The sequence below is a fragment of the Macrosteles quadrilineatus genome, unplaced genomic scaffold (genome assembly GCF_028750875.1).
Source record: "Macrosteles quadrilineatus isolate MER2022 unplaced genomic scaffold, UCM_ALF_1.0 Scaffold_1__1_contigs__length_201487025, whole genome shotgun sequence".
In the NCBI taxonomy this organism is placed as follows: domain Eukaryota; kingdom Metazoa; phylum Arthropoda; class Insecta; order Hemiptera; family Cicadellidae; genus Macrosteles; species Macrosteles quadrilineatus.
The window spans coordinates 180,042,154-180,057,837 of NW_026542594.1; the positions used below are offsets into that span (position 1 = coordinate 180,042,154).

At 32.0% G+C, this 15,684-nt stretch overlaps 1 protein-coding gene across 1 annotated transcript in view; it reads left to right on the plus strand.

The window, feature by feature from the left end:
- Positions 1 to 15,684, plus strand: part of LOC129002966 (G-protein coupled receptor GRL101-like) — a 72,672-nt gene that overhangs the window by 41,685 nt on the left and 15,303 nt on the right. Inside the window, exons 14-21 of the mRNA XM_054431119.1 lie at positions 2,146 to 2,265; positions 3,096 to 3,224; positions 8,370 to 8,489; positions 9,048 to 9,162; positions 10,110 to 10,184; positions 11,278 to 11,421; positions 15,094 to 15,165; positions 15,287 to 15,358. Coding sequence (XP_054287094.1) covers positions 2,146 to 2,265; positions 3,096 to 3,224; positions 8,370 to 8,489; positions 9,048 to 9,162; positions 10,110 to 10,184; positions 11,278 to 11,421; positions 15,094 to 15,165; positions 15,287 to 15,358 — 847 coding nt within the window. The remainder of the gene's footprint in view (positions 1 to 2,145; positions 2,266 to 3,095; positions 3,225 to 8,369; positions 8,490 to 9,047; positions 9,163 to 10,109; positions 10,185 to 11,277; positions 11,422 to 15,093; positions 15,166 to 15,286; positions 15,359 to 15,684) is intronic.

The window sequence follows — 15,684 nt, forward strand, 5'->3', positions numbered from 1 at the left end:
CTTCAATCTGTTGTATGATATCTTTGATTGTGGTCGATCTCCTGTTTTTAACACTTTTTTCAGGAATTCCATTTCTTAAATATTGGTGTTTTATTGTCTGCAAGCTCTGACAGGACTAATAGTTTTTATTAGATTAAACTGTGTATGTTAGAGAAATGAAATATATATATTCAAAATACTGTAGGCCTACATACTGTACTTATTATTTATTGAATATTTTTTAAGTTAAGTAAATTGCAGTGGTTGTTTAGTAAGATAAATGTTGTTATTTTGTTTGATAAAGTTTAGGTATATTGTTTGGTAGAGTGAAAGACTTTGTTTCGAGTAAATTCAACAACTCTACTTTTCTGTGGACTATAATTGGCATGAATGGCTGTAAATCTACCTATATTAAACACCATTGTTCACTTATAGAGTACCATAATCATACATTTATCAGCTAAGATTCATAAAAAATAATCACACATTTCAGAGCAAATTTTCAAACTTAAAAATCTTATTCTCTTAAAAAACTTCTCTTTGATTTTTTACATATAAAAATTCAAACCATATCTGACACCTATTTGGTGATTCATTTATGTGAAGACCACAAAGTTGTCGTGTTAGTTTTCTGTCTAAGATTCATGTAATCATGTATTATTCATTCAATCGCTTTGTTAGAGGCTCTGTAACTTCTAAAACACCCTACAGGAGCTCATTGTTTGTGAGAACAAAGCCCTAAGATGCCATCATTATGTGCATACATTATCGTATGCAACTAACTAATTTCCTACGCTCTTATAATTTCACATACACCATTACGGTAATATAAAAACTGCTTTTATGTTGTAATTTGAAGTCCAATATTTATTGAAATGTAACTGTACTTCCCACCTTAAATTGGGCAGTACTTAAAAAAGTAAAAATTGTATTTTCATAGTTGACCCACAAACCAAAATAATAATTTTGATTAGTTTATCAAATGAGTAGAGTTGTAAGAAGTATTAAACGTAGTAAAAATACCCTTAGGTAATTTTTTAGTTAATGTTATTTACCTCCACTTTAATGGATGGATATTTTAACGTACCCAGAGATTAATTTTAACAATCTAAAACTACAAACACGATGAATTTCATTGGCCGATTCAGTTACTCAGTCTTTATGTTAATCTTAGTTTGTTGGCTTCTCATCACATAAATTAAATTAAAATTACACACAATTTACTAAAAAAATGTTGCGGTATATTTCGAGTTTACATCAAAACCCATCTTCAGCCTCTGGTAACAACATATCAAGTAAATAAACTATGATACGGAAAATAGTTTTAAAAACCCCGGCCATTGACTTATTTCAGTAATAATAATATTATTATTATTGTTAATAATATTATAAGTAAGTAATAATTACATAATAATATAATAAATAATAATACAATGCTTGCATAAACAAAAAATTGATCCATAACTCAACAATAAGTATCACCGTGGGTACACAACCTCGTGTAACTTTTAGAGTGCGATTCCCGCAAATCAGTTTTTTAACATTTTTAACTACTAAATTTGATATATCTTTAAAACGGTTTATGCTACATGATTCAAATTTTTACCAAGTGATAAGAATGTTATTATCTAAATAATTAGGTAGAAAATTGTAAATGTATGTCTATTCTAAAGTAAAAAAAGATTTTTTAATTTCCACAGAAAACCAATTTCTTTTTTTAAAATTACAAAATGACCCATAAAAAAGTAATAAATCAATATACTGTTATAACTCTACCTAATTATTTAGAGGGCATTATTCCCTGCAAACTGACGGTTTAATGATTAAAATCCAATAATTAGAACTGAAGTTATATCAAATTTAGTTAATTACCTAAAAAAAATATTAAGAGTGTACTTTAACAAAAAAATTACTTTAAACTATGTTTATACCTATTCTTATGCCTATAAAACACATGGCATAAGTTTGAAAAACCTAGTGATAATGTTAAGGAAGTGAGAATTTTCACTGCCATATCTTACAATAGCACCATCAATTCTTCATTAGACATTAACATGTCACAATATTTTATCAAATGTATCCCAAAAAAAAATTAGAGCTGAAAGTACACAGTGGACGACATTAACGTGTTTCCTCTGTACCTCATTTTTCTGTGCTGTTGTACAGATGACACGCAATGCCCGCCAGCCACTCACCGATGCCTGCTAGGAGGCCAATGTCTACAGGAGACCAAATGGTGCGACTACTATCTGGACTGCCTAGATGGATCTGATGAGGCTAATTGTAGTAAGTATGCAACAATACGACACAGTAAGCACCCAAGTCACAAATAAATTACTTTTGAAAAGCTAAGGTCATGTTGTATGAATAAAATGTTCTATCTTTGACTGTAAATAATCTACAATGGAGTTGATACTCTAACTCAACAATATGAGTACAGTATGTTGATTCGAAATAATAACTCCATTGCTCTCCCAGTGAGTGTGTGTTATTAAGAAAAACGTAAATTTTTCTTGAGCTGTTGACAAGGTGTGGTGTTGGTTTTTTGTTTATTTAGAAAGTTATTGCATTATCAAATAGATCAATCTATTGGTGATAGATAAATCAGTATTAGGACGCTCTATGACAAGCTCATTCAACAATGTTTTTTTTTTTAAGTAGTTACATCTGGCCTACAAAGATGGGATGTTTTTAGAACCTATCTCAAGTCAATGCTACAATAGTTTTGTGCAATTGTAACACAATGGGTATCAGTTACTTCATCATTGGAGCAATTCTAGTGATCCAATAAGTGGGCGTGTTTATTCATAATTTTTAACATTAAGTGTGTAGTATGTATTTTACAAAAGCTTTTAAACAGGACGTAATTATTTAAAAAACCAAATCTTTAAGTGTAAATCATTAAGGATCCACATTCAACGGCACAACTTGTTTTAAACGTTGAGTGGTCCGGTTGTCAAGTTAATATGACTGCTGTTCTGGTTTTAGCCAAACTAATTTTCAATTCTGCTCAAGCCTTGTTGAATAACCCAATATCAGGATCACTCGAACTCCATCACTCGACAGTTACAACAGGGCAATTTGAACTTTTTATTTATATTTCGTTTTTACCCCAGGTACTGTTCCGTGTCAACCAAGAGACTTTGCCTGTGATAACGGACAATGTGTCAGCGGACATCTCAGATGCTATAGTGACGGCAAATCAAGAAGTGGTTGTGCTGATAATTCACACCTCAAAAACTGCAGTAAGCATATATATATAATTATATATATATATAATTATATTAATGATAATTCTATTATCAAAGGAATTATTCATATTCTGCCAACACATAATTAAGAATCGGTCCAAACGATTTATTTGTATACTAGCTGTGTGCCCGTTCTACGCACGGGGATCTTATAGTAGTCAGTTGAAATCTTCTTATATTAAGATTAAGAACAGCAATTAGTTTGCACATTTGCAGATATGCTGGCAAAACTATTATATATAAACCTTCGCAAATACAGTATCTGACAGTAAGCCAAAATAAATGCTTCACAATTAAATGTCACCCGGATCGTGTTGGTCCATATGTCCAATGATTAAACTAAAAAATGTTTTATAGATCCATGAAGCGTAGCCCTAAAGTAGGCCTATAATTGAAAGTTACTTTCCACATCGGTTAACTTAAACGTATTTAAAGTACTACCTCAACCTCACCATTTAACTCTTTATTCCGGTTGACATTTTCAGTATCAAAGGTGCTCTTGTCCATTCCGTGAAACACTGAGAAATAAGGACATTAATTCGTTACCAACATACAACAAAACAACACAATACAACAATCCAACAAAGGCCACGAACTATTGATACATAAACAATATAAAGGCGTAAACAATTCATGATGGTTTGCCCAACAAATGTTTTACTCAAATAGGTTATCATTTTCTTAGCATACCGGGTAAGCTAAGATTTGGAATCCAGACAGAAAAAGCAAAACTATACAGAGTTAAGACATCACTTAAATTGAATACGGACGGCTCTAATAAATAAGGTGCAACACCAACGATATCAAATTTGTAAACTACCGGTTCTAAGGAAAAGAACCAGTACCTACGTAAGAACCTACCTAAGAACTATAGTAAATTGGACCAATTAAATACATTAATATCTAGTCCCGAGGTTATTGATCTCTTGCTTTTGGATTTTCTCGTAAAAAGTTATAGCGCAAACTTATCGGTGTCAGTTTGAAAAAAGCAACCTTACCCAAGCAACTTTTTGTTATTTAATAGATTACGCATTCTCTAAACAATGATTAGTATATCTATTAACATTAGAAGGAAATGTGACGAAAATCACACAATGTTGGGGTTTTGGTCATTTGTAATTTTATTTTTTAAGTAGGTAGGCCATGTATTCTATGGAAAAGTACCGGTATCAAGGATCGTCGTCAAAAAGGTTGTTATGAATAAATATGTAGGCTTACGTACCCAAGATATGAGCTATGGGCCTATTGGCTGTATGGTCCAGCGATTGCATCACACGGTGAGTAGAAACAGAAAGTGACACATTGGAAAAGCGAGTTTAGCACTTCCTCTGTTAAACCTCTGTTACAATCACCCACTGCAGTTGTGATTTTTTACTTTAAACTTTACACAACCGCCATTGAAGCGCCGTCAATGAGTGGAAACCTTTTTTGTAAGCTATTGGCGACGATCATTTCAGTGTCACAGCCCTATACAACACTGATTCAAGGTCTTCTTCTTTCTGGTTGTCAAAACTCAAGAAACATTTTATACTCAAAGAATTTCTGGTACCGATTTGGACGATGTCTAGTTATTTAATTTCATTTACGGTTACACTATTAGACTATATTATTGCACTTGCGATTAATTAAATCCGTTATGTAAGAAAAACGTTTTTAATCTCACTTGGTTGGGATTTGCTTTCAAAACGTGATTCGAAATAGTTGCGGTAATTGTAAACAACATTTGTAAACATGTCATTGACAGCTAGAAAAAATAATCTTGATCCGAACAGCTGTTCGTTATTTCATAGACGATTATGTGATAAAAATTGAACGGAAATTTGACAAAAATCGCACAAAACTGCATTTTTGAACGTCCGTAATTTTATTTACAAAGTAGTGAGGCTATATTTAAATCACTAAAGACACTCTCGCCAATCCAGTGAATACATTAAAATGACTTGGATCTTGATATGTACTCTGGTTTTCACGGAGAAGATTGCGTAAAATGCCATCTTGAGTGTTACAGACAAAGGGACAGACAGACAGACAGACAGACAGACAGAAATTGAGATAAGACTCGTTTCTGCTTCTTTAATGTATAAAACGTAAAAATAACCTAAACGTATATAATTCTGAGCAATATACAGACAAAACTCTAATTTTATTTATATAGATAAACAGCAAAACTACAGTACTAGTTCTGTCTTAAACAAGAACGGAGAGTTTACTTCAACAAACCACTAACACATTTTATGTCGTATGTAAACCATAATTGATATTTGGTATCGAATAACCATATTGCAAGCTCTAAAACTATTTCAACATGAACAATATAATGGCCAGACTAAAAGATTGGTTGATAATGATAACAATAACAGTTACTCAACAGTACAACACTGAATCTTTATTGTTTCAGTTTTGTGTAGAAGTTATTAAATAAACCTTGAGTTGAAGTTCCATAAAGCTATAATCTAATAAACCATATCGCCAAAATCTGATTCATACTGTCTTCCATTAATTTGTCAACAATCCCCATCATGGGAAAACATCATGGGTGATATTTATTGGGAAAATCACAAAAGCTGCAATCACTTTTGAACCTTAATGTTTACAGAGTAGGTTGTATGATTTTGTTTAATGTTTAAGGGCTAAATTAAATTTTAATAAAAATCGTTGACGACTTTAGTTTGAAAATCCAATATTTATATTATTTTAGGGTCGTATGGGAAAATCGTGATTAAAAAATCTAAACTACCAAAAAAACTCTATTGGATTTTCTCCTCCTGATATTTATTGGCTATAGCTGGAAGGAAGATGTGTAATTTTAAATTACTAGTGTACCGGTTGCTCGAATTCGAGCAATTGCTAAGTATTACAGGCGTTATTTTAAAACGAATAACAGTCATAATTTCTAAAGACTTTAAAATATTCAACTCAAAGATTATGGAAATACTCAAGATGTACAAAACAGATCAATACAATCAAAATTGTTTGTAAATATCTTATCATATTTCAAAAGCTGATCTTGTTTTTTAGTGTTCTAGTTTTTTAGTGTTATAAGTCAGTAAATGTTTATAGCAAACTGTTAAATTAGCAAACTTATTGACTGTTTACATTTAACATATGTTCTTCTTCTCACTTTTAATTTCTGACAACAGCTGGAGTTTCATAACAATTTTTGTTTCCCATGTTAATCTTATGGATAAATACGATACTTTAAAGGGCCCCAGGGCCTCACTCTCTAATTATTTCCCTAAAAAGAAAGTTTCCTGCACAACTTCACGTTACGCTCTTTCCAATGACACCAAAAACATATCAATCGGTTGAGTAGTTTCGGAGGAGTAATTGTCACAAAAAAACTGCTTGCGTATTAAACAAGTACTAGTGAACCTGTGCGGCTCAATGCCCCGCAAAATAACATATATGAATTTAGAAAACAAATTCATCGTATTAGGCCCATATATTGATTCGACGTCGAAAATTAAATACAGTAATAATGAAGCCTTGGAAGGGAAGCAGTCCAGCCATTTTCTAGCTGTAGCCTATATGTATTGTATTTAGTAAATTAATAAGTGTTCAAGTTCAAGTATGTTATAGGCAGCGAGCAAGGTTGTAGGGTAGTAATTTTTAAAAGATTTTTAAAACACATTTAACAAAACATTTTATCACATCAAACCAATAGGCCTATGTAGCATATTTTGAGGGTCATAAAAATGCTGCTTGAAGAAAACACACTTTTAAAAATAAACACTAAAAAACTATATTTTTATCACAAAAGCACTTTCATGAATACTACGATTTTAGCCTTAAAGTTACCTTCAGGAAGATTACCCTGGTCAGAGTTTTCCGTAACGAATATGCATATCCTATTAAAAGATGTAGCCTTACTTAAAACAACACATAATATAGCGCTGCAAATGCCAAAGGTAACAGAAATTAGCATCTTTCCATGTTAAAAGGTAAGTTTGTTTCAGACGGTTAATTTTTATCCTCGAAATCAAAATATGTCCCCACTCACTTGTTCCAGTTAAGACTTTACATTCTATTACGTTGTTAACCATTCTGATCACATGAAGCCTTGTGCCATTATTGAGGCCCTTTTTGATGTATTGATATTCCTCATCAATAAAACCACTGCCCCCTTTTATTAGTCTAATCTGTGTCTTGGCAATCCACTGACCTCTATATTATACACTCAGTTGGATTTTCTAGATGGGTGTCTCCGCCTTCGTCTGTTTTCAAGGACCCACTATTCTTTCCCTTCGTATACTGACAATTTATTACCTGACTTGTCAAGTTCATGTAGTAATTCAATACTGTTAGTTTATAAAGAAAATTAGATAAAAGTTACTTGGCTTGGTGCTTTCATAACTGCAAACTCAAAATACACCCACAAATTAAAAAGAATCAAGATATTGGTTAAAAAAACTATGTTTGTGTAATAATATTATTCACATGAAATAGATGATTTGTTTGATTTGTCGATCAGCTGTTTAGTTTCAAATGAATTAATAATGTCAAAGATTTGTGATTTAAATACACAAATTATTATAGTAAAGTTTTCTAAATCATGGTAACTTATCCTCCACTAAATTTTACTATTCCCAGCATTAAAATAAAGTAGTAAGATCCATTATGGGTAAACTTTAAGGCACACAACCCTCGATTGAAATGTAGTATATATACATTAAGAGTCATAATACACAGAAATTATTATGTAGTAGACTTTGACTATTTTCAAGTAACAAACATATGTTTCTGTAAATAAAAATTATCTCCCATGTTATCCTTATGGAGAAATACGAAACTTTAAAGGGCTCCAGGGCCTCAATCTCTCATTATTTCCCTAAAATGAAAGTTTCCTGCACAACTTCACGTTACCCTCTTTCCAATGACACCAAAAACATGTCAATCGGTTCAGTAGTTTCGGAGGAGTAATTGTCACAAAAAACCTGCTTGCGTATTAAATAAGTATATATATATATATATATAATATAGATAGATACTTTAAAATATTTCCGTAACATTATAAATACATTAAACCACTAATAACAGTATGCCATTGCAGTGGTTTCGTGTGGATTATTCTATCAGACAGTGCTTTACTGTACAAAGCTTAAAAATAGGCGTATATTGATTCTATAACTTTTTTCATAGAGAACTGGACTTGCAGTGAAGACCAGTTCAAGTGCCGCAGTGGTCCGTGTGTCTCTCGTACTCTACTGTGTGACAACAATATCGACTGTCCAGAGACTTGGGATGATGAGGACTTCTGCCGTAAGTTTTAATATATATTATAAAAAACAAAAAGATTTGGTGTTGCCTTGCCACAGGGGAATGAATATAAAGTAGAAACTTCCTTTAAATAACAATCATGAAGTAGGTCCAACTATGAAGGTAATTTTTCTAAAGCTTAAAATTTGAAATCCCAAGTCTTCCTGTTGATGTAAGGTTATATAATAGCTTTTGGGGTAGTTTGGTTTTTGAATATTTGTTGACATTTTTACCAGTTCTTACAAATAATGAAAACTTTATAATTTGTAAAATAATGACACTTGAAAAATATTTACCAGTACAACAATTGTATATGTAAAGTTATGAGGGGAAAATTTGAAATAAAACATCTTGAATTTTGAAACCAAGAGTAGATGGTGACACTCACTCAATATCCACAATAGCTAGTGGACAATATGTAGGTGATAATTAATATGGTTATTTTTTGTATGAAAAAATTATTTAAATTGTTTTCAGGCAGACCCGTTTGGTCAAGTCTGTGGGAAAATGTGCTTAATTTATGTTATAAGGTTTATGTCTAAAATTCTTGTTTGTACCCAGCGTTCCAGTGTTCTCGTTTACTACCGCAATGTGAGTGTCAAGATGTCCACATCAACTGCACGGCCCGTGGTTTAACAGATGTTCCAGCTGATGCTGAACCTGAGATCACCTGGTTGTAAGTACAGCTGATTCTGATAAAAAAGTTAATATTTTTTTTCATAAACATCTGGAACTTTACAAATTGTTGATATGCACATTAAACAATTGACTTAGGCTAGGCGCACACGAGCGATTACATATTTCGAGGCGACTATTTCATCTGCCGATCTGTGCATCATGTATTTGAATGGAAGCGCGCACACAGGCGATCGAAAATTGCGCCGATTTTAAAATCTGGGTTTTGCCACAGATTCGTAGGCGAGGCGATTGTTGCCCGAAAATCTGTAACGTACAGATTGTTATCAGTCCGCGCACACGGTCGACTAAAAAATCGACCAGTCGCTTGTTGTTCTCCACAGGAGTCAGTGAACTTCAGTGTGAGTTGTGTTCTTTTTTTTCCTAACAAAGGCCACAGCTGTTATAATAAAAACTGAAACTTTCAACAGACATTCTATAGTAATTAAAGAACTTTTTACTGTCATCACGTTAAGTGTATAGTTTATAAAACTGTCGATTTAAAAGTCTTACTATCGGATGAACCCAATATTTCAGTTTTCTTCTTTTTTCTTTGATCCAATTAGAAGATCACAAACACAGGTTAATTCAACAAAGTCCATTTTAGGATAGCTTAAACACACTCAAAAAATCAATTTCCCGACTAAAAAGTCGCTACGTGGGCGCCTAGACATAAATCAAAGGCGATTTATTTTTGGTCGATTTTTTTATCGGCCGATTGAAAAATCGACCGTGTGCGGCCAGGCCTTAAATTAAATCGCATAGAAAAGAAACTACTATATTTTCAAATCTGTACTTACTGTTTAGCCACCACAGTCTTTTCCATAATCTGTCCTGTAAGACCACAAGGATACATGCAATAGATGTGAATTCACAAGATGATAAAATTTATTATTTGGTATAACAGTGGTTATTGTGGTTATTTTGAAAAAATGAATATTGTTTCAGTTACTTGGGCAGCAACAAACTAAACGAGACACTGAACAACAGTTCATTTCTTCAGCTTGCTAGACTTCTGTATCTGTAAGTAATGGACCTAGACTGCAATTAAGATACACAAAATTGCAAATGTACTAAACACTACAGTAAAAGAAATTATAAAAAGGCGAATTATAAATTTTACATGCGAAAAGTATATAGAAATTTATATGAAAATATATACAAAGATATGAAAAATTAGATACGTTTTACAGTGTGTATTTTTGTGCCACCCTGAATGAATCATAGAATTTTGGAGCTCTTTATGTCCTGAGATGCCCATTTAAGTACCCCTCTGCATTGATGTAAATTGCTTATTTTGTCAACTATGGAAATGTTTTATGAAGTCTAACTGAAATGGCATCATATTGTAAACTGCTGCGTCTTTTATGTGACGTTAACTCTTTATTATTGCAAAGCCGGAAAACTTTTGAATGTTGACTGTAGCACATCCCGTGAGTGGCTCGTGTAACTATGTTCTTTTTAAAAAAGATTTGGCTACAGCTAGTCCACATATGTGGAATTTCATCTCCATGATTAAAAGGTTAATGGTTACACTAACTCGTTTCAAACTAAAGTGTAATCAGTGGCGGCCCTAGAGACTGCAGGGCCTAAGGGGAAGTTTAATAGTGGTTCCCTCTTAATATCCGAAATACAGCTGTGCCCTGATATGTGCGGGGCCCCATGCACAACCTTGTTCACCTTTATGTAGGGCCATCTTTGATTGTAAAGTCAATCTTCATTAGCCATGTATTTTAGTACAGTGACTGTGAATAGTACGTCGCAATTTTTACTGTACATCGGGAGTTAGGGATGAGTGTTGTAAATAACGAACACAAGTTATATATTAACTGCTCAGAGGGCCGCAAAGGATACATGGTGTTTACTGGGCTAAGACAAGGTGTAGACTGACGTGACGAGAGGGGATTTAGGAGAAAGGTGGTGCGATGTACGACATCATGGGAATAGCCATGAGCTCCTTTTTTTGAAACATCACCTGATTTTGCATACTGCCAACATGATCATAGATTATGGTATTACGGTACGAGTATCAAACTATGGTAACATTATGGTACAAATTATCAGAATATTGTACAGATTGTTGTGATTAGGTTTGACAAACTTTTTTGTCTTCCAGAGATCTGAGCAACAACAGCGTCACTCAACTTCCCCCCAGTATGTTTGTTTCTCTGTGGCGACTTACTGTGCTCGACCTACATGATAACCAGCTGACCCGGCTGGCCAATGGGACCTTCAACGGACTGGCTAGCCTCAACGGATTGTGAGTCCTGTGATTATTATTTACTGTATAAACGAAATTTCAATTAAAACAGCCTCCAGGCAATAGATTCATTATTATGTCAAGTAACACTAAATTTTAAAACATTTTCCGGACAGACTGATGCACCCATTGTTCCTTAAGAAGGATTTGATGCTAAAATGCAAAAAATACTAATTTAGTAAATTTAAAAATTTCCAAAATGAAATAATCAAAGACCAATTATTAACCTATAAACATATGTTGAAAAGATAAAAGTACTGTATATGAATTGGGTCGGCATTTGAAATTATTACCCTAGTGGAAGAGATCAATATATATCAATACAAAAATTGTATATTGATACTTATTGATACGTATGTGTATTTGGGCCAATACACATCAATACATATCAATACAAGTAAATAGGATCCGAGTCATTAGCTTATTTGAAAATAATTTGTAGCTTGTTAAAAAACCATTTTTAATTTGTTTCAAAACATTAAATAATATCAACTATGCACTAAAAATAAAATAAAAATTAAGAAGTAAAAAAATTCTTGGCAAAACGTTTAGTGGGTTCCCGCGATTTGAACCGGGGATTCCAGCATGGAAGCCGGTTGTCTTAGCCATTACGTGCTTACACCACGGACGCTTCATGTTGGAGTGAGTAATGATAGCCATTTTGAATGCGAGAAGCTGTGTTAGGCCTCATAATTAACTTGAAAAAGATTTTCAATGGCATTTGTGTCATTTCAAGCATGTACCTATATGCTTTAACATGTTTCAAAACTGTTTTATTACCAGTTCAAACTGTTTTCTTGCTACTTGGGTGATATGAATAGTGTCAATACAATTTATTTTTATTGATTTCTAGAAATAAGGAATTCAATAATGAATTTGTAAGGCATTTTTATCCCTAACGATAACCCAATAAGCAAAAAAAAGTTTTAAAGTTGTCGAAAGCTGTATTACAATAATTGTTGTATAACAATTTTAAAACATTTTGATATAAACTTCATATTACAACAATTTTGATATAAGATTGAAAGAATTTTAAAATTGATTAACAATAAGTTTTTTGGAGTTGAAAAAAATAAGTTTCAATACGAGCTGTAACTGTTTTACAACAATTTTAAAATTGTTTTACAACCACTTTTTTGAAGTTTAAGAAAATCAGTTTTAATACAAGTTGTAAACTGTTTTACAACAATTTTAATGTTTAGCAATCAGTTTTTGGCAGTTTAAAAAATAATTTTTAATACAAGTTGTAACTGTTTTACAACAATTTTAATGTTTAGCAATCAGTTTTTGGCAGTTTAAAAAATAAGTTTTAATCCAAGTTGTAACTGTTTTACAACAATTTTAAAATTATATATTTTTAAATTGCCTATATTGAGTTTTAGGTACCTCAGCTAACGCCTATGACCTAGAACTAGAGTTTTTCCTTTTTTCAAAAAATAACATTTTTATTACTGTTTATTTACCACAAAGTTTACATTGGTTTTTTGTATAATCCATAATGTTCATATGTGATACATTTTAGAGATATTTTGCATTTTATTTATCCGTATTGATGTCTATTGATTTATATTTACATCTAACATATTTAAAAAATATTCTCTATTGATATCAATGAACGATTTGTTTGCTCAATTGATCTATATTGATATATTTTATGTTTATAGATGTCTAGTGATATGTATTGACTAAGTTTTCAGTGATGTCTATTTGCTTGTATTTACTTGTAATGATATCCATGAACATCTATTGATATCACTAAGCATCTAGTGATATCAATAGATTTTTTCTATTGATTTCTATTGATGTCTTCCACTAGGGTATGTCCATTCAATTTTAGATTACTTCTTTATCATCATCGTATGTGTTATTAAATTACATAAAAGTACAAAATTATGTCAAATACCGGTAACACTTGTAATAAATATATTTACACTTATACTGTATAATCACAAGGCGGTAAATAGCCTACATATAAAAGATGGTTAAGTGGTGATCGATTTTGATTGGACACTCCAAGGGTAAAAATATTTATTTCAAGTGTCATATGACATATTTTTGTACTTCCATTCAATTTTAATTAAAATAAACTCAAGTGTGTGCTTTTGTTTAGATGGAAATGAGTAACTTTGATTCACAAATTTTAAAATTAGTTAAATTTTTGCCCATGTGCACATTATATATCTATGGTGCACTCTCTCATTCTTTTTTGTGTTTCTCTGTACCAATCAATAAAAAAAATGTAAATGGATAGGTATGACTAGGTATTTTGATACATGTACGTGCATCAGTTCTCCTCTACCATTATATACATGACTTCCACACTACATCGTTTAGAAGCAATTTTTTTAAATCATTGTGTGTGTGTGTAATTTTAACCTTAATATTCTACCATATGGAGGTCATAACAAGCCCCATGTTCAGACAGAGTCCATTAGACTGGATTTTCTTCCTTGCATAGCTGTATCTTCAGTAGTATAGGCTAGGGTAGTTTTTGAATGAAATAATGGCATGTTTCTAAAGAAAAGTTGTACGAACCCTTCAGTTTTTTTTTTGGGGGGGGGGGGGATGGGGGGAATGTACCAGGGATTAAAACTGTTCCTCTCACACTGAGGTTTGAGAAAGACATATTGTACTAGAGAAAATACATTGCAAAAAAATAATGCCTGTTTGTAGAACATTTTCCCTTAACATACACTGAAAACAGAAATGGCTATACAGGGTGTCCATAAAAAACGTTTCAGGACTTTGGGAAATGAATCCCCATACTAAAAGGAAGAAAAAAGTTTATGGGAAGGTATATTCGAAAATGCATATTAACCCAGATATCCGCCATTTTGTTTTTTATACAAAAATATTTTTATCTGTGAAGTTTTTTATTCGACGATTATGAAATTTGGTATACATGTTAACATACACAAGACCTATAATAGAAAAAATAATAAAGTTGTTCCGATTGTAAATTTCAAAATGGCGGCCGTTTTAATTTTTCTAACTTAAATAACTCAAAAACGGCTAATTCTACAAAAAAATGCCAAGAATACTTTTTTTTAGCATTTTTAATTCCCTATCAAACGATACCAAGATCAAAAAGATCGGACAAATGATAACTGAAATATAACGTTTTTTGTGTAAAAATAAGGCAAAAATTAAGGGTTCCCCGACTAACTTTGCCTTATTTTTACACAAAAAACGTTATATTTCAGTTATCATTTGTCCGATCTTTTTGATCTTTGTATCGTTTGTTAGGGAATTAAAAATGCTAAAAAAAGTATTCTTGGCATTTTTTTGTAGAATTAGCCGTTTTTGAGTTATTTAAGTTAGAAAAATTAAAACGGCCGCCATTTTGAAATTTACAATCGGAACAACTTTATTATTTTTTCTATTATAGGTCTTGTGTATGTTAACATGTATACCAAATTTCATAATCGTCGAATAAAAAACTTCACAGATAAAAATATTTTTGTATAAAAAACAAAATGGCGGATATCTGGGTTAATATGCATTTTCGGACATACCTTCCCATAAACTTTTTTCTTCCTTTTAGTATGGGGATTCATTTCCCAAAGTCCTGAAACGTTTTTTATGGACACCCTGTATATTATAATAGATACAAATTACAAACAAACATTTTAGTAAACAACTATACAAAGGTAATAATAAATTATTTTACAGGCACCTCCAAGGAAACAAAATTGAAGCAATTGAATCTTACGCATTCTACGGCCTGACTTCTCTCAAAACATTGTAAGTATTTCTGTATACATTTTTTTATGTCCTGTCAAATTCCTTAATTTTTTTATATTGAATGCATTGTCTTATTCAAGGTTATTCGTAACTATAACTAGTTGGTAATTGCGTTTTGCAGGGATCTTTCCAACCAAAGAGTCTGCGACATTCAGCCCGATGCATTTGTTGGCCTTCGGAGTTTAACTGGACTGTGAGTAATTAATAAAGTTTACGAAAATAAAAAATAAAAATAGATACTGGCAAATCTCATACGAGCTGGAGTGACCTGAGCAAATTTTACCAACAACATAAACATAATGGTCTAATGCGCAATTTTCTCTCGGTAATATCGTGGACGGATATTTTAATTGAATACTTCAATGACAAAATTAAAAATTAAAACACAATGTTAAATCGTATCCTTGACAAAAAAAAAACAACATACAGAAAAACCTTCTGTTTTTTTTAAAGTTCAATTACGAAGGAAAACTATACAGTATTTTAGTTTTAGTTGTAAGTGCCCTTTGAAAGTGGATA